Source organism: Oreochromis niloticus, linkage group LG14 (genome assembly GCF_001858045.2).
Source record: "Oreochromis niloticus isolate F11D_XX linkage group LG14, O_niloticus_UMD_NMBU, whole genome shotgun sequence".
NCBI lineage: Eukaryota > Metazoa > Chordata > Actinopteri > Cichliformes > Cichlidae > Oreochromis > Oreochromis niloticus.
The window spans coordinates 35492719-35517019 of NC_031979.2; the positions used below are offsets into that span (position 1 = coordinate 35492719).

Sequence of the window (24301 nt, forward strand, 5' to 3'; positions counted from 1 at the left end):
TTTAAAAAACTTGCAAGTTAATATGTGTTTGCACACAATATGTAGGTAAGGAATCAACATGTGAGGAACAATCAGGTTTTTGGGTGGCACTCAACAGTGGGAACCTCCCCTGCAGCACTTGTCTCTGGTGAGAAAGAAGTCCCCACTACGGAGTGAATAATTCAAAATGCCTCTGAAACAACTTCTTTTACCAAGAGAAGAAAAAATGATTAAAAAGCAACTTTTTAATCCAGGAGAAGAACAGCAGTAAAAATGAAAGAGAGATGAAAAATCAAAGTGTTAGTGATGAATCTGTGTAGTTCATGCGAGGATGAGGGGGTTTACGTTGCCCCTGTTGAAATCTACACAGATTTTGCATTGGTGAGACAGACAGAGAGAGATAATGAGCTGCAGTGATTCAAGCAGCAGTTACCCAGCAGACATGGCTGAAACACCCACATCGACAACAGAGGTCCAGTCAGATCGGCTCTTTTTACAAAACAAGAAAAGCTAAACACATCATTTCCATTAAAAAAACAGAAAGTAAAGCATGCATGTTTTTTGTTTTTTAGTAAAACACCACTTGATTGGTCGCTGGACTCCATTAAGAGAAGACAGGAAATAAAAACCCAACAAAAATAATCACCAGCTCAGCTGCAGCTTCTAGAAAGTCTTATCTGCCAGCTTTAATCTTTCTGAACAGGAAACAGGAAGTGCCTGAAACGCTCCACGCTTACCAGCCTGTGAGGCTTCGCTTGTACAGGGCAACACCCACCCATTAACATTTAAACATGTTAAATATGTGGTGACATGCAATCATCTCATCCTTTAGCTGCTCTGTCCCTGAGGAAACACCTCCTGGAGGTGTCCAGGAAGTTCCCTCGACAGGTGCGTTTGTTGTTGACTAGTTGCACGTCTATTATAATAGTTTTGTCTTTTCTTTTTTCTATTTTAATTTTTTTCTAATTACCCAGAGTCACTTAAATGTAATGGTGAGGTTAACACTGACACCACAAACTGTTGCAAAGCTCAAAATCAGGTGTTGTGAAAATGTGAAACAATTCAAAAGATTAAAACTGGAATTTTAAACTGTGACGTTTTCCCTCAGCATGGTGACGCGCGATGGCGTGCCTCACCTGTCCAGGTAGTTGACTATGTTTGGGTTCTTGTTTTCCCTCATCACCAGAATCTCGTTGATGATCAGCTCCTTTTTCGGCTGCTGCTGCAGGTTCATCTGTTTGATGGCAACCTTTAGGGAGAAAAATAATAGAGCGAGGGAAGAATTATTATAAGTTGAAGTCTGGGACAGACAGACAGAGAAAAGGCCGAGAGGCGGGGAAGTATTTAAATCTGAAGGCAGTGAAAGGCTCGTGGCAGACATTTAAAAGCGAGCACACAGACTGATCCTCAGAGAGCGAAGCTGAGGAGGATTATTCTGACAGACGAGCCGAGCTGCTTTAAAATCAACCTGGAAGTCTCGGTAAATGAAGCCAGACTAAATCCAGTAACGGGTGTTTATATCATCCCAGTGCAAACTCCAGATGATCACTTCTCTCTTCCTCTTCTTCACTTCATCTCATCTGATTAAAGTCTGCACGAATCGACACGTTCTTCAAACTTCCTGCTGAGTTTTTAACGTCATGCCGTTAGTTTAGTTTAGTCTGAGACTCGGTCTGGGAAATGAATCAAGGTTTTCCTTTAAACTGGTCTTTCAGCTAAGACTTTAGGGTGTTTACGACTCAGGAACAGGACTACTTGTATACTGGGACAACAGGACATCACACAGACTTAAGAGCTGGTGGGTTAAAGACCAGCTGGTGTCCAGTCTGACTGGGACGTCCTCCCTTCTCTGTCAGGTCTTTGAGGAGTCCAGTCTTCAGATATATGCACCAGTGCTGTCAGATCTACTGTGGAAGGCTGTTTTTTAAGAGAGATGAAACAATATAAGCAGCAGTTTTACTGCTTGTTCACCATAAAGAAGCCAAAGTGTGTCGATCAGGGAGGTCAAACTCATTTTACACTGTGAGCCACGTACAGCTTAGCGGGCCGGACCAGTGAAAGTTGTCTTTCGGTCAGTGTACAGAAGTTTAACTACACATTTAATCCCTGAGATATTCTCAAATAAAACATTCTGGGTACTTTCAACACTGCATCTCCGTTTTTCTACATGATGAACAAATGCTGCTTCGGGCTGGGAGCAATAATTGTGTAAAATGAGAAAAACACATTTATTAGCTCACTGTGCAGATTTGTTATTATTTGACTTATTTACTTTGGTGTTGTATGAATGGTCGTGGGGGAGGTCATAAAAATGTAAAAAGTATAAAATTACAGGTTAAAGTTAAAATTTATGTCCATGTTACATTTTCTGTTCAGTGGGCCAGATTGGAGTCTTTGGCGGGCTGTCTGCCCCCCGGGCCTTATGTTTGACACCCCTGGTGTAGACTAACATCACACAGTGGTTTAGTTTTCCTTCTGTTTGCTTCAGCTGGCGCTGATTTACATATTAAACATCTGCATGTATATCTGTGTCTCCTGTAAGTCCCTATATCGTTATGTCTGAGCAAGAAAACACTCGATAAAAAAATGTTGGTAAAGCCACGAATAGTTGGAGGTGAAATCTTTGTCTCGATTCTTGTCCAAACGTGGACGGCTCGGTGGGACGTCTGAGTCGTGTTTCCCACCTTTACTGTGCACATTAAATTTCTCAGCAGCTACTTTCTGGATTTTAATAATGGTCAGTATTTCCTTTGTATCTGAACAAAGAACGGAGAAATGTGAAGAGGAGAAGAAAATCATGCTGAGGACAAATAAGTACCTCCTGTCCTGTGGCGACGTCGATAGCTGTGTACACCGTCCCAGACGCCCTGAAACAGCCAGCAGAGATCCTCAGTTAAACATCACACAGCAGGTCTTTGTGAGCTCATAAAGGTCATAAATCCTTCTTTTTTATGTTCTTTATGACAGCAGGAGAGTTTTTTTTCTTTGTTAAAACAGCAGGTTTCAAACATTACAGCTGAGCCTCTGCTGCCTTTTATGACCTTTAAATTTAGTATTTAAATCACAAAAGTCCATCGACAGTCAATATTACTTTACATTTATACCTTCTGAATCTGCTTTAGTGTGACATTTTAAAATAATGAAGGCACAGATGTTTCACCAAAGGAAGCTGAAGCGCAGCAGGAGAAACAACGATGGAAAAATAGCAAATTATTGTTTTACTTTTTAAAGCAAAACACGCAGCGAGCTAACCAAGCTAACTGCTATCAAAGTCAGATATGGTCACTTCCTGCTCCAGAAATCCAACATGGCGGCTGACAAAGCGTTAATATTAAGACCAATGGAGTCCAAAACCTCAGGGGAACATCCATCGTTTAGGTACAGTTTATAGTCATTCAACACCATCACGTAGAGCTTGTACTGTATGAATATTTATTGTGTACATGCTAAGATTCATGTTTCGAACACAGATGGCAGATTGTGACTCACCCCTGTCCAATCTTCTCAAATCGTGTATATTTCTTCTTGGGGTCGCCCACACTGACGATCGTCCCTGAGTTAGAGGAAGGACAAAGAAAGAAGAGGAAAAACTTTTATCACAGCAGCTTTAAGGATCTGCAGGAAAACAAAATGATGAAAGAATAAATAAATAAATAAAATTCAGGCCCTCACTGAGAGCTGAAATATTTTTATATGTTGATTTACAGAATCGCTGAATTTGGATGGATAGAAGTCGCGTGTCTTTCTATCCATCCTAGTTCTACTCTACGTTCATCACACTGAGGTCGATGCAGCATGCTGACTGGGAGGAAGAGCAGAGAGGTGGAGAGCAGTAACGAGCGATGGTCAGAGATAAAACAGGACGTGAAAAAGGTCAGAACTGTAAACTCAGGACGGAAGAGACAGAAAGAAAGAGAAGCTCTGCCTGCAGTTCAGAATTACAGGACAAAACTTTAAGTCACTCTTTTAGGAAACGATGGAAAGATAGGACGGCCAATCACACGTGAGGATTGGACAACTGGGGGCGGGGCGGAGGATATCAGGTCTGTCAATCAGAAGAGGCAGACAGACGAGCAGTATCCTGGTCTTACCAGCAGAGGGAGACCTGAGCACATCTGGACAGGCGCGTGGCATGGTTCAAGAAATATATACAGGCTTTTATTCAAACATAAAAATACACAACCAAACATTTCACTGCAGCGAAGAAAGTGTCAAAACTGTGCTCACATTAAATAATTACTTTAAAGTGCACCTATGAGCAGAGATGAGATGCTTTAATGTGCTGGTTTATTTAGGTAGAGCTTTTTATTTTCTCCATTAAATCTCCTTTTGTATACTGAATCATTTTAGTCTTTCAGATTTTAATCTGACAGATGCAGCCTACGATCAGGGTCACAGGTCAAAAAAACATCAATCAGTGCCTCCCACCTGACTCAGAATCACCTGATTTCTTTCAGTTTACGCTATTATTATGTTATTAGTTACAGGCGTTACAGGGGGGCGATGAAATGTGCTTTACTGAATTTTTATTTAGGATATTTGAGTCCTCGTAGCTTCAGGAGATAAAAACCAGTCAGTCATTATTTCTAACGTTCCTTTTTAATAATAAAAAGACCCCTGAGTTAAACATGTGGGACGTGCCCCCTCCCAGGTAGCCTCAAAACCTTTAAATCAAGTAAAAAATAGAATAAAATCTCCTGTGTTTGACTCTTACGCTCATCTGGCTCATGTCAGCTGCCAGAGTCAGCGGAGAATATCTGCGGGTCTGCAGGAAAGTTCAAATATCCGTTCATATCTGTGGATCACTTCCCAGAAAACCAAACCGGGATCTTTTATTGTTAGTATATCAGCACAGCTCTGTGGGGTCACGCAGGGGGCGGTGAAACCAGAATATGAAGATTTATACTTGCCATAATAAAGTTTTTCACAGGAACAGCGAGCGAGCGCAGGCGGATATTTTAGTTAGCAAGAAGTGATAATGTTACATAACTTCTTTCACTTTGCTTCACTGACTGCAGACCTTCAAGCACAGCAAAAAATAAAATCTTTCATGGTGATGGAAAGTCTGAGCAAATGAAGCAAAAAACAAGCTGCCCACAGACACACGTGGAAAAAAAGGTGGTTTTTATGCTGCTAGGCTGATGTCTTACTCATAAATGATGTTAAACATGAAAATAAGAATCAGTTTGCTGAAATCAGCAGAGAGACGAGCCCAAAATAAACTCAAAGCCTGCTCTCTGAGGGAAGCTGTGCGTGCAGATAAAGCGATGAAACGTCCTGTCACGACTGAGAGAAGCTAAAATTAGCTCATGGAGACTCTACGCTCTGCAGCAGGTACATCAGAATATGGACGGATTATCAGGACCACAGGCCCCAGACTCAAACCTGCAGCAGGCCCACCTGCACACTGAGCCTCCACTTCCTAGCTGCGGAGTTCACGCTGAGATTCACACCGCTCCTCTGTTAGCTTCTATATCTGACACATACAGTAAAGTACGCATGTCTTAATTAAACTGCAGTGAATAAATGTCTGATCTACAGCACCGACTTTCATTGATCAAGTTGTTAAAATCCACCTCAGGCTGTTCAGGTGAGCTCACTCTGAACATGTTTAAAAAGGACCCCTCCCCTCGGCTGGAAGCATCAGACACTCTGAGCGTATTTATTTGGAAAATGCTGAATGTGAATCCGTAATCAGGAACCTTTTTCCTCCACAGCAGATGTCAGAGGGTGGAGCAACCTTCCCTCGCACTGCTGCTCCGTCACCATCGCTCATCGCCCTGTGACCTCTGGCTAGCAGCATTAGCATCCAGGACTGCTTTTCTCTCTCTATGCTTCCTCCCTGTCGACCTACAGCCTAGGTCATTATGATGTCATTCAATCAGCTCATTTCTAAAGCATTCAAACTATTTAAAAATGTTTCTACATTTTCAAAATCTCTTTTGAAAATGTAGAAATATTAAAAAACCCTAAAAGGCTCTCTGCCTGACTCCAGCTCTCTGGGGATCTGCCCCTTTGTCCGAGTGGTAAACTGTCTCTGTCAGAGGTCAGCGACCTGCACACACATTCAAGATATTTGAGGCTTTTAATGAAGGTGACAAAGCCTGTTAATGGAATCTGAGCCGGTCAACATTCCTGAAAGTTACGATCCAGATATTTTACCACGTTTGATTATTCTGCAGTGGACTCTTCATGATTACTTGATACTTTAACTTTGTTTTCTGATCACATGTTTTTGTTGCATTTATGAAGTTACAGCACAAACTTAGATACATTTGTTTCTATTATTTGCTCTTTTTTATTACCAAAACAAAAATGCTCTTTAAGCATGATCAGACAAAGCTCTGCAGCCACTTTGAGGCCTAGCGTCTGTTCTTCATTTATTTTTACGACAGCGGGATGAAGAAAATGACCTTCTTTATATTAATTTCTGCAAATTGCTGGACCTCAGTTTGTGCTGGAGATAAATGTCTAAGCCAACTTTTTAGGGAATGACAGTTATGTCTAACTCACAGCACGAAGGGACAACAAGCTCAGTCCAGAAACAACAATCCAGCGCTGCCGGCACAGCTTTAAAGCGCTACAGAAACAGCATGCTAACCTCTTTTATACACAATCTTTGACACCACCTCAAAGCTAGGTGGGAGACGCCGACACGGAGCTTATGCCGAGTCCAAACAACAGGAAGCAGCTGAAGAGGCCCGCAGGCTCAATGTCACCATGTTTACCTGTGGGTTGTGTTTTTAAAGGTTTTTACAGGTTTTCTGTTCTGAAACTGATAAAAACTAGTTTAGTTTAGTTTTCAGCTAAACTGATCTCACTCTGGAAACTGACTGAAACCAGACTGAACAGAAAATTCAAATCTAAAAATAATCAATAAAAATAACTTGGCCCGCAGGTGTGAGCCATGAGCCCTCATAGCCATTACTGCGTGGAGTTACAGTTGTTGCCCAAATCTCAGCACAGCTCCGTCAGTCAGGGCTGAATCTCCGCCTCAGCACAGTAACCGTTACCGGGGTCAGGTTTGTCATGTTAGCGTGCTCCGAGTGTCTGAACGAGCCTTACGTAGCTTCTCCAAGATCTCCTCATCAGACATCTTCTTCTTCCTGGCTTTGTCCTGTGGGTGGGGCAAGGAAGGACCGGGGGCAGGGCTAGCACTGGGAGGGCTGCTGGGAGCTGCTTCTGCAGGTTGGGCGGGAGTGACGGCGGCGGCCGCGGCGGTCGGTGGAGAGATGGGCGAAGTCGCAGCATCTTTCGTGGGAGGAGGAGGTAGGGGCTCGATCACCGAGCGAGTGTAAATCTGAAAGATGAAAAAAGTCACTCCTGTTTTTATCTGTGGTGCCAAATAAACATTTAAAGACGAAGCAGAAAGACATTAAAACAGCTTTTGTTATCTGTTCATCTCTTTTTGTCCACAGGCCTCTGAAACAGAGACGTGGACCTCAGTGAGACACACAGTTTAAATAAAGGCTGATTGTCTGTCAGCCATAAAAACACTGGAGAGTGAAGCTAAAGTAAAAGTAATGAGTTTGACTGAGACAAACACACAACACAACAGTGTGTGTGTGTGTGTGTGTGTGTGTGTGTGTGTGAGTGAGAGACAGAAAGAGAGATAGTGAGAGTCAGGTGCATGAGACTCATCACTGAGGAAACTGCAGTGGCGCCGTGGAAACAGCCTCTCAACCGCCAAACTGTCTGAGTGAGAAGCAACAATGTGTGTGTGTGTGTGTGTGTGTGTGTGTGTGTGTGTGTGTGTGTGTGTGTAGAATGAGGTGAAACAATGTTGCTCCACAGCAACAGTGACAGTAAAAAGCTGTCAGTGTCTTTGATGCCTGTTAAAGATAAATTTTAATAATCTTTCATTCCCACCATCTTTGTTTTTTAACGCAAACTCTCATCAGAAAAAATCTATTTAAAAAATAATTCTGATAAAGTCCAAGAATAAAACTACAGAGCAGGAGACGTGAACTTTTATGTGTCCAGTGAAAGCAAACAGGAGTGGGCTTACCTGGACTGACAGGTGAGGACACTGTGTGTGTGTGTGTGTGTGTGTGTGTGTGTGTGTGTGTGTGTGTGTGTGTGTGTGTGTGTGTTAAGCTCGTATGTGCAGAAGCAGAAAGGCGACAGTGTTTGTGTTCTTACTGATTTGGTGTGCTCCGGTCGGGGGGCGATCACCGGCGGGGGCTCGGCCTCGTCTTCGTCCTCATCCTCAGATACGGTTGCTATGGCGGGCGTCTCCGACACGGCCTTGGAGCTCTGCGTGATGTCACAGGGAGAGAGAGGGCGGAGCCTCAGTGACATCATGGTCACATGAGCCACGAACGATACCAGACCCATCATCGCTTCCTGAATTTCCTGCCACTTCCTCTACTGCTTCACTGTCTCATCATACAGAGGAGTCCTCCAGCCCGTCTTTAGCTCTCCTTCTTCTTCTCTGATTTCAGCCTCCTGCTCTGTCTTTCCACCCTGTTTTCCCTCCTCTCATCATCACTGCTGTCTGAAAGCTCAGGTCACATCTGGCGTCTGACGCCACTACATGCCACACATCCTACCTTTCTATCCCTCTCTTCCTCTCTGTCTCTCGCTGATAGTCTGACGCTCGGCTGGTGGCCAAGCTGCAGAGACAGGGAAACGGTGAAAGGAGGAAAAGATGCTGATTCACAATGCAGAGAGAGGGAGAGAGAGAGAGTGGGAGGAAGAGGAGTTCCATCATCTTCCTCCCTCCGTCTCTTATTCTCACCTTTACATTTGGGTTTAAATGTGTCTTTCAGAAAACACACACACACTGCGACAAAAACAAAACATCCTCATTCATTCAAGAATCTCTCAGCTTACAGCTCAAGTCTGTCATCCAGCAATAAAGCTGGCTCTGTATCTGAAACCAGGAAGGACACCTGTGCCATAAGATGCTCAGAAAAAAGCATTTATTCGTTCATACTATTATCTAACAAGAAAACAAAGTAAAGTAGACTAGCTCAGTAAAATATATTACAATCAAATAGAAAAGTTAAAACTGTTGAAAAGAATAGCACTTAGATGAAGATGAAATTATTAACTTTATAAACAAAAATCTAAATAAAATATGAAAAAACCTGAATATATAGAAGAAAAATAGCTGCTTCCTGTAGGGGTCGCCACAGCGGATCATCTGCCTGTTCCTGCATCCTCTTCTATCACACCAATCTCCTTCACTACATCCACAAACCTCTTCCTCGTTTCCTCCTGCCTGGCAGCTCCATCCTCATCGTCCTTTGTCCAGTTTATCCCAGTTTAACCCTCTGTACACGCCCAAACCAGCTCAGCCTCGCCTCTCTAACTTTGTCCTAATTTTAATTATGAACATCCCAGTTAACATCTTCAACTCTCCCACAGCCGGCTCAAACACTTGTCAGTGGAAAAAACACAGCTAAATAAAATACAAATAAAATCCAACATGATAATGTGTAAAGTGTAAAAATGAGTGAAGTAAAATCATTTATTGAATTCATTTTAAATAGCAGGGTGTAAAAGGCAGTTTCAGAGCTGGGAAATGAACTGACCTGTTACCTGCTATCGGCTTAGGTAACGGCTAAACTGGTGGAAAACATGCAGACACAGCTAATAATGAGAGGAAGGCTTCCTCACAGTGCTGCCTGTATGCGGCTGTGTGAGAGAATAACGCTGTGAGTGAAGAGGTCTTACCGTTGTGGCGGAGGAGCTGAAGGCGTCAGCAGTTTTATCTGAAGGAAACACAACACAAACACAAAGTTGAGTGTTCACAGCAGACTGAGCTCATATTATAATATGAATCTGAAGTTCACCACTCAGCTAACGTTATTGTGAATGCACGTAGGTGATGGGAGAGCGGGGGGGCGGGTCTTACCAGTGAAGCTCATGTACTTCTGGCTGTTGGTCGTTTCTTTTGAGTCATAGAACTTTAAAACATCGAGGACGGCCTGAGGGTTCTTCTTCTGCTCCAGCTTGGTGATGTTGGATGTCTGCAGAAGCCGAGCCCACTGCTCCGGCATTCCCTGCACACACACAGACAAACACAATAAAATATCAATATTTTATTCATTTATTTCTATGTGAACTGTATTATTGTAGTTTACCTTTGTTAATGGCAACATAACACAGCAAAGAGCAAACTCTGTGTATGAAAAATGACGCTAACGGTGAAGTACTGAAACCCTTGTTATTCTCTGAGTTGTAGCATTAAACTGGATTTGCTGCTAACAGAACATCTGCTTCCATTATAAGTTTGTATCTCTGTGAAACACCAACTAATGTGAACAATGAAAAAACACGGCCCTCTGCACGAGAGTGTTCCCTAAACAGGCTGAAACATTCAAGGTCATTTAGCAATTTTAAAGCGTCGCTGTGGATATGAATGCAGCTTATAAACTAAACTTAGCATTAGCTGATAACATATCGCCCCACTCCAAGTGCTCACTTAAAAAAACCCAACATGGTGGCAGCCAGTAAACACAGCTGAGGCTTCATAATGTGAAGTCTAGAAACCATCGAGTGACGTCCTGCTTTTACATACAGTCCATGACTACAGTAAGGAACACACACACACACACACCATTCTTCGAGTCCTAACAAGGCCATCTTATCATATTTGTACTTCAGCCACAGATCTGGGTCACATCTCCTTGTTTTCTGGCTCTCTCTCTACTCATCTGTCAGAATCAATCCATTGCACACACTCTTCCACTTCCTGTTCCATCATGTCTGATATCCATCCATCCATCCATCCATCCATCCATCCATCCATCCGTTTACTGTCTAAATTATATTTAGATTACATCAATTTGAGCAGGAATGTTCATCTGCATGTAGATGTGTGGAAACCTGTGTCCCAGATTACAGAAAAGGAAACCACACACACACACACACACACACACACACACAGTTAACTCCCAGCTAAAAGAAGTTGGTCAGGCGCCTTGTTTCAGTGAAACAAGGCGTCTTTGTCTAAAGTGATTATTTAAAAAGGTTCATTTGCCAAGCATTTGTGTCTGTTAGGAGCTGTTTCACACACACACACACACACACACACACACACACACACACACACACACACACACACACAACAATGAGCATGGGTCCTTTGGTAAGCAATTAAAGTGAGGTAAACAGAAATAAATACCACAAAACACACTGTGGTTGAATCTGATAATTTTCTTCACACAGGAGAGGAAACACACACACACACACACACACACACACACACACACACTTACAGTGAACTCCCCGGTAACAGCATCAAAGCCGACATGGATGGTGTGTTCGAAGTCTGACGGCAGAGAGATCTCTGGGCGCTCCTTCCTCTTATAGGCTGAATGATAAAGGAACAAAAAACAAACACACTGACTGATTTTTTTAAAGTGTTGTATTAAAACACAGAACAGTTTTCCACCTTAAGGACTCTGGATTATCCCAGGATTTATTTCCCTTTAGAATAAATAGACACTAAAGAGCAGCAGACCCAAAAACAAGTTCTAACTTGGCTGAAAGGCTGCAGAAGAGTAGCTGAGATGCTGGTTGTACCATTTCCATAATGACTCTAACAGAAAATCCTAAATGCAGCCCTTCATGAGGGGAACAAAGAGATTCAGGTTCATTAAAATTCCTGAAAAGATCTTAAATCCAGAGAGGATCACTGAAAAGAAAGAAACAGTGGGACAAAAGTTCATGCAAAACACGGGAGAGAAACTCAGGAGGAGACGGAGAGAAAAGTACAGAAACAGAGTGTTTCACAAAACAAGCCAACACATAAGACGCCGTATGTTGGAAAGAGTGTGAAGATCCTCTGGGAAATCCAGTGAGAATCACACACAGCAGATTCCTCTGGATGGACTAACACTGACGCAGGACCACCAGCTTCCTGCAAAGCATCATGGGTACTCGTGAAGCACCATCAACAAAAACAGTTTTTCCTCCACAGAAGCACAACAGTTTAGGTGGAGAAAAATATATTTTGCTTCAGATCTAACGAACCAGCAGCAGACGAGTAACAATCAACCAACTCTGTCTGATTATCCAGACCTTTAAAAACTAAATGTTTTGATCCAGTTTTTACCGCCTTTCTGTCTGTTGCATGATTGAATATTGGCCAGACTTTAGCTCATGGCCTCATATTTGACTCTGGAATATTTTGTTATACAGTGGAGCTCATAGTCGACTCAGTGACTGACCAAATCATCATCCCCCCATGACTGCAGTGGTTTGTTCCAAAATGTGCAGCTGTGCATTCAAATCTCCACCTTAGTCCCTGCTCCAAGTCTTTTAGTTTGAGTAGATGTAAGTTTGCAAACCTAAGCCATGCCGCCGTGTTCCTTTAATAGAGAAGAGGCTTTCTCTTCCAAACATTACTCTACCCGTTCAGTCTTTTTCTAATTGTACTGTCATGAACTTTAACCTTTAACATGCTAACTGAGGCCTGTAGAGTCTGAGGTGGAGCTCTTGGAGTTTCTGCAGTTTCTCTGAGGGCTGAGGCTTCACCCACTAGTTATTTTCACAGTATTTGCTCACTCCGTCTTTAAGGACTCACTAGCTTAGCTTAGCTTAGCTCGTAGCTGACTTGCTAGCGGCATGTCCTCTTCACCTGTCCCTCCTGCACTTTCCTGCTTTGTGAGTCAGATGTTCAGTTTCCTTTAGTAGTAACAATAAGTGTAATAACTGTAGCCTGTTTGCATCTTTGGAGGCCACGATCACTGAAAAGGAGACCCGGCTTTGCCTTGAAAAACCCGTCGCTAGCCAGGCCCGGTTGCGGCAGATGACCGCCCCTTCTCTGAGCCTGGTTCTGCTGGAGTTTTCCTCCTGTTAAAAGGAAGTTTTTCCTTCCCACTGTCGCCAAAGCGCTTACTCATAGGGGGTCATATGATTATTGGGGTTTTCTTTGTATCATTATAGGTTCTTTACCTTACAACATAAAGCACCTTGAGGCAATTATTGGCGCTATATAAATAAAACTGAACCTTCTGTCAGTAGGGTCTGATTATGGTTGAACTTTGGTGGTGTTGTGTTTACACAGCTGAATGCTTTTACAGAGGTCCTCAAATGTGCTGATGATCAGTTAATCAGGTGCATTTTATTAGTAGCACCTGGCTGCTATTCACCCTCTAATGGAAGCAGGGTGTGTTTAGTTTTTCACCCGACTGCATAGAGTCAAGTGACAATGTTCTTCTTCACATTACTGCAACACGTTATCTGTAATTTTAAGAAAGCAACAAGCTGATGCTGCTCAGCTCTGTGGTGTCCGTTTATTGGACTTCTATTTTATTTAAAACTTGTTTTATTTGCTTCGTCTACATTTGACAAATTACACGACATCCACATTATGGAGTTCGCTGATCCTTTACAGTGTGGTGTTAGTCGACATTTGAACTCCAGCATCTGTTGGGGGTCAAAGGTCAACTTCTTTAAGGATTTAACAGGATTAAAGCTGTTGAGCTGTTACTCAGTATCAGCTGTGGATCAAGAAAAAGTTCTCAGTTAGTGTCTGATGGATTCTCACAGATATTTATGACCCCTAGCTTCTATTTCAGGGATGAATATGTTAGCTTATGGGTTTAATTTGTTGTTAATATCAGTAGATATTTATTTAGTTTGCACACATTCACCCTGCGGCATCATAACTCACTTTTATCGCCTCCTCCTGTCAGGATGAATCGAATGGAGCGGTCTTTCTTCTTCTTGTCCTCCGGGTTTGGAGGGAGGGGCTTGGAGCCATGGTTGAGGGGGACAGGGTCCTTGTTGCAGGAGCCAATCATGGTGCTGGTGTTCCTCATGGGCGGAGCTGGGGGCTTGTCCTCGACCTCCCCATTATCAGACATCTTCAGATAGGCTGCAGCCGACCGTTCCTGTGCACCAGAGAGGCCAAAGTCAAGGACAGAAACACAAACTCTTCTAATAGACTAACGGACCTGTTTTAAATCTGTCAGCTCTTCATTATTGATCTGACACAAACAAAAACAATATCAGCTACTTACGAATTATGCTGTTCTTTTTTTCTGTCAAAAGGCCCATAACAACATCTGATATCACTGCATCTCCCGTCTCTACAGCTCAGCGCACGTGGTCGCGTTTCCCAGTAAATTGAAACTCTTTACAAGACGCTTTGTGGTTTCTCATAAAGAGAAAACAAAGAACCATAAATACTGAGATTAAATGTTTCCACCACATTGTTAGCTTAATCAGCTTTAATCATAGAAGATCATTGATCATAAAAAACAACAAAAATGGGTGAAAAATCAGTACGAATAAAAAAAGAAAACTGCGTTTCTCTATTTGCTCACTGAGCGAGGTTTGTCGGAAAATGACTAAAACATCGCGTGTGCTGACTCAGACTTAAATGCAGTCTTGGTAAAAAGATAACACAGACACACACACACTTGCGCGTACACACATATTTCGTTCTGTACGTACAACCTGGAGGAGGCGCCCACACAGCTGAGCGGAGAAGAGGGACATTTTAATGACCGGTTTTACCACAACGCCCTCATACAAAAATACACAAAATCACACGCACAGACTACAACACAACCTGCTCGGCTAAATGCTCCACTGGGCACAGGAACCCACGAGGCCAGTCTATTTAGGTCAGAGAAACTCCGAATAAATCACGATTCATACTATAAATAGAAATAACCCACAGTAACAAGAATAAACAAACTGCTGTGTGTCTGTATCTCTCAGTTAAAGGGATCGACTCCTTCGGTCCTGTCCTGAAGACGCTTCATAAAACAAGCCGATGTTCCCTCAGTTTTGGTGTAGCTAAGGTGAAATCAAAGCTTGTTTTAAAGCTTGTTTCAGAACTTTCGCAGCACTGCCACAAACACATTAGAGAGAAAACTGAATGTTTCAAATCTGTAAATCTTTTCTTCTCCCCCTTTGTATACTTTCTTCGGGCACGGCAATCGATCCCAGGTGTGGATTATCACAGCCACAGCGAGAGGAAGCAGTCTCAGTCCAAGTCAAACAAACTCTCCAGTGGTTTGTTTGTGGTGGGAAATTGATCCGACCCTAATCTCACCCAGTGCTGCAGGTTTTGGGTGAAGCAGCTTCTCTGACCAGATGCTGCGCTTTAAACACTACTTCCCTGATATTCGTGCAGACGGTACATTTTTTACTGGCATGTATAGTTTTCCTTTAAATTTACTAATACATGCACAGCTGCATGCACAGCTGCATGCGCTGCTGCAGCGACAGATCCTCATATCAAACAGGGACAGATCAGGAGTTTATTTCAAGGGAGGAGATAAAACACCTTGTCACAGACAGAACTGAAGTGGGGCACAAAGACCAAATGTGAGACAAATAAAAGTTATTTATGCTCTAAACCAGGGGTGTCAAACATAAGGCCTGGGGGCCAGAATTGGACCAGCAAAGATTTTAAAGCTATTCCTACTAAAAAAGACTCCCAACCCCCCCACTGTCATTCACACTACGTGACAGACAGCTATACTATAGAAATACCTGTATTGTTTTACAGTGGGTCCACTGTAGGAGCCATTTTTTGTGTTGTTACCGTATGTGTACCACTAGGGGTCGCTTTTTGTGTTTTTAATGGTGCGGTATTTAAGGTAGACAGACGTAATTAGTGTGAGGTGTTGTTGATGAGAAAGAGCAAACGGTTTGTGATTTATGTTAAATGACGTTGGATACTAAGAGAACTGATGAGCAACAAATGCAACCGATGGAAAGCAATAAAGGTGTTAAACAGACACGATAAGTACGGCTGGAGTTATTGGACTATGTCAAGTCTCATTCATAACAGCTGCATCGGTCACCCCGCTTCAAGCGCAGGCTTATCCTCTACATCCACAGTAAAAATATTATCTGAGAATTAACAAAAACTTTATATTTTATAATCACAGGACAATCCAGGTAAGGAGCTACTGGAACTTTTCCTGCAGTTTTACACTTTGTAGTTTCACTGGTCCAACCCATATAAGTTCAGTGTGACATCCCGCTCTAAACACTCTGGTTCAGGCACTTTTTTCTACTCTTGGCTCTATATGATGTCAGAGAGACTATATAGCTTTCATATGTGTCAACTCAGCCACTTATGCCCCGCCCAACTCCTATTGAAATCTTTTTATGAGGGGCAGCCATTAGAAGAATGGGGGAGGGGTTAAAACACCGTGTCTCAGACAGGGTTTTATAAGACAAGTCGTTTTTAACGATTTTCTAAAAGGTTTGGAAATAAGCTTAAATTGTTGCCCCTGCTTTCAACCAGGCTTCCTGTGCACAGGGCCTAAATTTGTGAAGCACCCCATCAAAGTATCTCACAGGACAAAACCTGCAGTTCTTCTAATGTCCACTGGAGGCTGGCTCCAAATGTGAGTCAATTCCCACGTCTTCCAGTGTTAAAATGTCCAAATTTACAACAGCCCACCACAAAAACATGGTTCAAGTTCATTTAATTTGCTTTATGTCGCTTTAGCATTTTTTAACACATACAACTTCTAACGTATTTAATTAAGCAACTGCAAAATTTTACCTTCATACTATGAAATGCTCGAAGTTTCAGGCTTTCCAAGTAAAATGGAGATCACGATTTAAAGCCAAAATCTCACCTTCACTCAGAATTATTTTCTCTATTTTCTAATATCATGGGATACATCACAGTTTCAACATGAAAGCACAGATTCATAGAAACAAGCTTTGGCACATGTTTGATCTGTTTTCTGACCATTCACTGAAGAAAACTTAAAAAAGTTAAACTTTAGGGAAACTAAACATGAAAGGTCTCCATCTTAGCAACATTTTGATACCAGACTTATATTTCCTGTGTGACAGCACAGAGGCAATGGCCTCTTTCACATGAACTCTGTGGACCTAATCAAAATAATCTGATAATATTATGAGCGTTATATAAGATATTATACAGCTTTGTAGGCATCGTCACGACTGCAATAAACTGTTATTCATGCGTGAAAAGAGGGCCGAGCGAAAGTGTTGAACAGCACAAAGCAAAAGACCAAAAAACAATCAATGAAAACACTCGGTGTTATTAGAATGACACTAATGAAGCAAATCACCTCAAAATGAATTTTTGTCACAGCCCACTGTGCAGGTTTTACTCACAAAAGAAAACATACGAACAGTTACGACAATAAAAACCTCCCACTGAGTTTTAATCGCCTGCTGCTCTGAGAGTGAGACAGCAGCATGCACATAAATCATTTTTCCATTTTTTCCATCAAAGGGTAAATCTGACTGTTTTCTGAAGAAAGCATCAACAACTAAAGGTTCTGATTTACAAGGTCAAGTTATATTTCATAGTTATCAGAGGACAAATGAGCCTTTTTTTACAAGCCATTCACAAAAATAAGACGTCGAATACAAGAGAGCTCAACAGAGAGATGATGATGGTTGAGTCTTGAAATCACTGAAAGCTTTCATTTTTAAATCCTAAAACTGATGGTTTGTCCTTCATGAAGCAGTTCTTACCTTAGCAGAGCCACACAGACATGTTTACAGCTTGGAGGTGATCCACAAACAAACAAACAAACAAAGAGAAAATCTTTCTGCTCAAAGAGAAACTGTTGGATCGACTGAGGGTTAAAGTCTAGCAGAGACTGAGAGGCTGCGAGCCTTTTGACCAATCCTGCCTCCTGTAGACGGTGATGTCATTGTGTGATGTCACAAGGTGAGTCACATGAGGAAGTGGGACATACAGTAAACACACACACACTCACACAGATACTCACACATGTTTTAGAAAGGCGACAGGAAAACTTCAAACACACAAGTCTTTATTGTGTCTGCTGGGTGAAAACACACACAGGCATTATCACACACAAACACAAGAGTGTGTGGATGTTTACAGCCACCACACAAACAATCACTGTGTGTGTGTGTGTGTGTGTGTGTGTGTGTGTGTGTGTGTGTGTGGTGATGTCTTTGTTGTTTGTTCGTTCTGTGAAACACAAACCCAGAATCGCACAGACACACACGAGCAGACGTCTCATATTTCGGACTGTGCTGTCAGTTTCAGCACAGACCTGTTACCAAACAAAGCCACACACTGTCTGCTGCAGGGCACACACACACACACACACACACACTAATTGATCTTCTAAAAATAACCACAGGATGAGTGAGCAAGGTTTCAGAGGGTTTTCCAGACTCCAACTTTTCCCTGTGGGACAAAAACTCAGTTTAATGTCTTTCCAGCGATGTTACACACAACAGCTCCTAAACTACAGACAAATCTCAATTTGCCCTGTCGTGATCACTCTCACTAGGTGAGGATCTTTGAAGAGCAGGAAATCCTGACGCCTTATTCTGAAACAGGTGGTGGAAGCCTCCCAGGTCAGAACAGCTGGGCGGGGTGACGGCTGCTTTCTGGGTCGGAGGGACTATTTGACTTTTCTGCATCATGTGGTTCTGTGACTGAGACCTTTAGGTTTTATTTATGATTTCTGTCCCAGTATTTTTTAACACAACTAAACTGTAAGAAGTACGCGTTCATCTCCAAGCTCGTCTACTCTAATTCTGTTTCCAGAGCTCAGTGAAGCAGATCAGAGACGTGATTATCAACTGGATGAGTCAACCCAGAGTTTATTACAGGAAAGATGCGGTTTAATCCTGGATCTCTCAGGTCGCCTGAGATCTTTTAAGTTTTGCGTGGAGAACAAGTGCAAGTCAGATGAACTAACTCCATCTTTCTTTACGAATGAAACTTTTTTTTATCTTTAAAAAAATCTAAAAACAAGACTTTCAAAACAGAAAAAAAACAAGTATCAACAAAATCAAACAACACACAGCGTTTGTTTACTCTGAGGGCAAGGGCTGCACACACACACACACACACACACACACACACACACACACACAACCACACACACACAACCACACCCGTGTCTGAGTGATAAGAAAATATCACTCTGTCAGACAACTTTTATGATATCAAGAATTACAACACACACACACACACACACACACACACACACACACTCTCACTCAGAGGATGATTACAGCGTGTGTCTGTTCTGTGAGTCACGAATTGTCTGAGCTGTCATGTCCGACACATCGATTTCTCCAGCTGACGACTTCCTCGCTCTCTTATCTGTCTTCTCAGTGAAAACATTTCCTTTTCCTCTTCGTCGCGCTGCTTTCGCGCTGCTTGTTACCGCCAATCGTTCGCAGTGTGAGCTGAGAGCAGCATCAACAAAACTACACCGGAGAATCCATATCTGATCAGACATCAAATCATCTAAAATACCCTCGATACGGATCGGCTTGAGGCACAGTGCCTGCTACCTGGATAAGGTGGATGAAAGAGGAAGTGAAGGTGAAACATGTAGAAAAAGCTCAAAGAGAAAACACTGTGGGAGGAAACCAGAGAACCCAGAGGGAACCCACGAAGAGAAGCTCCAGCGGGACAGTGGATTCAAACCAACGACCTTCTTGCTGTGAGGTGACTGTGCCACTCCCGTTTTGGCAGAAAAACAAAACAATGGATGATGTCACTGTGACATGTCGATCTTTTATATACAGTTTATGAGTTGAAACCTCTTCAGGGGGCGAGCGCCACTCACTTCTGTGAATCTCACTCATTCATCATCGCCATCTCTTTAAAACATGTGTCTAATGAATTAATACTTCCGGTACCTTTAAAAACAAAAATCAGAAAATCCAAAGGAATGTTTTATTCAGGTAACACATGTAATGAGTAGGGTTGTCAAAAAAGGTGATACTCAGATTCTAATTGACAGTAAAAATCACCGTCGGGTTTGATGCTCATTTAACACTCACCCTCCCATAGCCCCTCCCCCCACTAGCAGCTGAACACATGAACAGCAGCACAACAAACGTGGTGAAGCATCTTAAAGACCAACACCCTGGTGTTTATTAAGGATTTTGTTTCAGCACAACTAACATCAGCAGTTCCATCCATCAGTAACGTTACAATAGACGGCGTTAATTTAACAGCATAAAAAACTCACGTTTCTCTTAAACTCCCAGATTGAAGCTGAGTAAAGTCTGCCAGCAGCTAACCAGGAACAGTGACAGTCTACCTCATCGGTCGATCTGATCAGCAATTAAAAAGGAAATAAACAGCAGCTGAATATTTTTCTGGGATTTTGCAGTCAGTCATGTCATCTACACACACAAACACAAACAGGTGATGAATACATGTGTTTCCACACAGGGAAGCTTACATTATGGAGATATAACCACAAACACCTCAAGAGACAGCTGCCATTAAGTGTCAGTGCTTCCTGGAAGTGCCGTATCAGCACGCATACAGATGAATCCCCTCTGACTCTTTCCTGCACATCACCGAGGTTTCACTTTGCCCCCCTCCTTGTATCATTTTTATCGTCACTGTCGGTAAAGATTTATGAGAAACGGGAACTGAATGGCTGCATTACTAAATTATTGCGCCGCCCTGTAGTAAAGTTTTTATGATGCATCCTGTGAGTTGAGTGTTTTCTTGTGTTTTATTTCCTCTCACAGACCAATTTTGGGTGGATGTCAGTTTCATTACTGCGTGTATACTGTGGTGGCAGAAAAATAGGAATCGAGTAAAAGAAAACATCACGATGTCTGGGACGATCAAAATAAGGCTTTTTCTGCTGCTAGAGGTTAGAAAAGATATGTGAAAAAAAAGACAGCCACTTAAGGCAAAAGCAGAGGTTTAACGATCGATTTGTTGCTAACAGCCAGTCGCCAGTCGCCCCTGGCTGCCATGGTAACCATGATGTGGGTTTCGCACCTCAAGAGTTTCTGAGTGACACAAGCAGTAGATGTGAAATCATGGATCACCAAAAGCTTTCGCTCCTCGCTGGCACTGCCCTGTATTTAATGAGGAGCTACCATCCACGCCGCCCCCACGCCTTCAGTGTCCCTCGCAGTGAGATCATGCCCCGCTGGCCTCGTGCAGCAGATAACTGAAACAACCTTTCAAAAGTTGATGCAAGCACGAAAATTTACATGTTTGTTGGAGCAATAAGTCTGAGGAGCTGAGGACCAAACCAACAACCTTCTGAATGGCAGATAACACAATCAAAAGAGTATATACAATTTGGATACATGTATCCACCTGTGAACGACTTGCCTGTGATGTTCCGTCATATAAATGTGTATCCGGCGTCTGGAGGACACATACATCATCGTGTTTGATTTTAACAATCTGTCAGTTTCTTTCTTTGCGGTAGGAACCAAAGCTGTGAATGTTGTCTCCTCAGTGTTGATGTCATCATGTCCATTGCTCTCATTGGTAGTTACTTCAATCGCCTTTACTCATAGTTGAGAAACACTTTACTCATCTACTGTCATTCTGCCTGTGGTTGCCTAAAGTTGCTGCACGTCATTGACTTTCTATAGTCACTTCCTGCACGGACGCCCGTTAAACTTAATTCCGACTTTGTTGAATCTCTTGTATGTAGAGCCTTTGCAGTAGCCTCATGCCTGACACCATCATAGACGTGTGCATGTTGTGCCTATATTGATCCGCAATTTTGGGCAGGTGGTTTTCTCTCTTCTGTCTTGATTTGAAAAAATGGTGGCAGAAGAAGAAGTAGACAGAAATGCCTCTAATCACACTGACCAATCAAAGTCATCACAGGCAACAGCACACACTGTGTGCATACATCTCTAGAAAAGTGCACATAAGATTGTGGTGTAAGCTGTGGTGGAGGGTTTCAGAAGGGTTTGGAGTTACAGTAAAGCAGAGTTACCTCAGAGGTGAAAATCCCACTTTAGGATTTGGAATGAATCAAATGTTCGTTTCATGTCAGGCAGGTGTTTGCCTGAACATGGGAAGCAGAATGGACAAGTTCTACTTTTTTCTGCATGTAAATAAATTGTGCACGCTAGCTTCTACATCCCAGGGGATGTTGCAGAAATGGGTTAAACATTTAGCTGAACTTGCACACCCAGCAGGGGGGATCCGCCCCAGTCGTAGCCCAGCAGAGCTCAGTGCGCTTGGCACTGGGAGGCCACAGAGAACCCCCAGCTGCTCCTGGAGCTCCCGCTGTTACAACAAACACTAAACACTGCACACACCCAACAAGCTCTCGGTGTCAGATATTAGAGGAGGCGTGACATAAACAAGGAATCTAAACAGGGAGAGACAAAGGGACAGATGAGAAGACAGATGGAGACGTTACTGCAGCCTTCTGGATAAAGAACAAAGAAGGAAAAAACACGTCTGCAAAAGTCCCGACAAACAGCAGCGAGAAGAGTCTTAACCGGTTTGCGACATCAACACAAAGAGAGATCAAATTCTGTCTCGTCTGCCTGCAGCTGACTCCAAAATCACGTCGTCATGGTAATGAGACAAACCCCCAGGCCCAGACTTCAAATGTATATTTTACCATATTTTCACAGGTTTGACAGCATGCATGGACTCATGGATACATGTGCATGTATCAGTGTCTACCCCACACAGTCTGTATTCATGTTCACACACACGCAGCCACACCCATTATAATTTGGGTCTTTGAAGTTTCCACCTCAGGAGAGTCCCTGGTTTGCACAGCACACCCTGTGTTCTGTTCCTTCTTTATCTGAAGCAGCTTCCGTCTTTTATTTTGTGTTTTCATTATTGGACTGAGAAGCAGTTTTGCACGACTCACAGTTCAAAATAATCCTTCTTATATCTTTTGTCTGATTTCTTATACTGGGCCTCAGTTCAACCTCTGACTGACTGAAGCTCTTTTTTAGCTTCCTTCCTACTCCCTTTAAGCTAACCTTCTTAGGATTGGCTGCCCCTCTTAAACCAGATTTGAACATGGTGCTTCCATGTGCCTGACATTAGGATGTTAGGGATAAAACAAAGCTCTCTGAAGCACAAGAATTGCATATATTCGGGTTGGGCGATATGTAAAAATTTTCCAACCAGCAATCGTCAGTCCAACAATCGCCGATGGGTGATATATTCGCGCATGCGCGGTCATCACTATTAACATTTTTAATGCTCTGAACCCATCTGGAGTGCAGAATGAACAAAATTTGGACAAACTGCCAAAATTCATTTACAGAGACATTTGAGGAACTTTGACTAAGCCTATGCTCCAGATGGGTTAATTGTTAATCGCGTTAGTCGTGATGACGGCGTGTTAACGCTGACAGCACTAAAAAAATATAAAGTTGCCAATTTGGGATTTCTTTGGCTTTAAATCAGATGAAATAAGTAAACCCAAGGATGTAACCAAAACGGTGTGCTGCTTGTGCAGACGTATAGTGCGAGCAAAGTACTCAAACACGACTAACTTGGATGAGCATGTAAATGTCCACCATCCGGCTGAGTATGCGGCTAGCAGCAGCTTCTGCAGCTCCATCAACGAGCATCTGGGCGCACTCTGAGGAGGGTGCATTTGCTCGCAGATGAAAGAGGGTGCTGTTAAAACAGCGCTATTAATTTTTTTTTCTGTTGACTGCTTCTATTAGCTCCATCATTATTAGCAAACTTACTCATGGGCAAATAAATAAATAAATCGTCCTTGTTAAAACTATCGACGATCATCAGTAGTCGATATATTCGTCTAATCGCCCAACCCTAATGCATATACATTAAATCCATTTTAAGAAACTTTGGTCGTGTTTAATATGAACACCTGCCACTGCAACAGTAGCCCTGCACCCAATTTGCTTAGCATCCACAAAAGCTCCGCCTCCAAGGAGTCCTGACTGAGAAACTGTGGAACACCACACACTCATGTTGAGATGGGGAAACGTTCAGGGCTATAAGAAAAATGAGAGCATTACAGTGAAAATGAATGTAAAACAATAATTATTTAATCTTCACTGAAATTCAATAATAATAATAATAATAATAATAATAATAATAATAATAATGGATTGCATTTATATAGCGCTTTTCGGGACCCCTCAAAGCGCTTTACAATTCCACTATTCATTCACTCTCACATTCATACACCAGTGAAGGCAAGCTACAGTTGCCTTCACACATTAATCACACATTCCTACTTTAATTTACAAACTCAACGTCTTGTTGTATTTAAAAAAAACACTCATAGGGAAAGTGTTTCCTGAGGTCACAGGTCGGAGGAGCAGGTGGGTCACCAACGAGTGGAGTCGCCCCCTGCTGGTCATTAGAAACTTCACTTTGCAAGCCCAGAAGCTACCTCTGTGTTTTATATACAGACATATGAAGAGTCCATCTTTTCCTGTTGTTCACATTATAATAACAAGTATTGTGTGTATTAAAGCCATTAGTCTGTGCTACACAGCTCCATTATATTAAAATACATCAATCAGCCACACTGCTGGACCGGGTGACAGGTTAATTCACTCACACACACACACACACACACACACACACACACACACACACACACAGTAGACTCACTCC

General features: G+C 42.5%; 1 protein-coding gene across 4 annotated transcripts in view; it reads right to left on the reverse strand.

The window, feature by feature from the left end:
• pak1 (p21 protein (Cdc42/Rac)-activated kinase 1) overlaps window positions 1-24301 on the reverse strand; it is a 73742-nt gene that overhangs the window by 13519 nt on the left and 35922 nt on the right. For 2 of the 4 annotated variants that reach the window (XM_025898236.1, XM_005474827.4), the window contains 10 exons: window positions 13610-13829; window positions 11208-11302; window positions 9842-9989; window positions 9661-9698; window positions 8532-8594; window positions 8122-8235; window positions 7045-7279; window positions 3469-3532; window positions 2798-2846; window positions 1116-1228 (listed from right to left, as the gene is read on the reverse strand). In XM_025898236.1, the coding sequence (XP_025754021.1) occupies window positions 1116-1228; window positions 2798-2846; window positions 3469-3532; window positions 7045-7279; window positions 8122-8235; window positions 8532-8594; window positions 9661-9698; window positions 9842-9989; window positions 11208-11302; window positions 13610-13802 (1112 nt within the window). In that variant the 5' untranslated portion in view covers window positions 13803-13829. Of the gene's footprint in view, window positions 1-1115; window positions 1229-2797; window positions 2847-3468; window positions 3533-7044; window positions 7280-8121; window positions 8236-8531; window positions 8595-9660; window positions 9699-9841; window positions 9990-11207; window positions 11303-13609; window positions 13830-17424; window positions 17547-24301 lie in introns of those variants that run through there. The other 2 variants (XM_019345226.2, XM_003448960.5) reach the window with 2 other exon arrangements.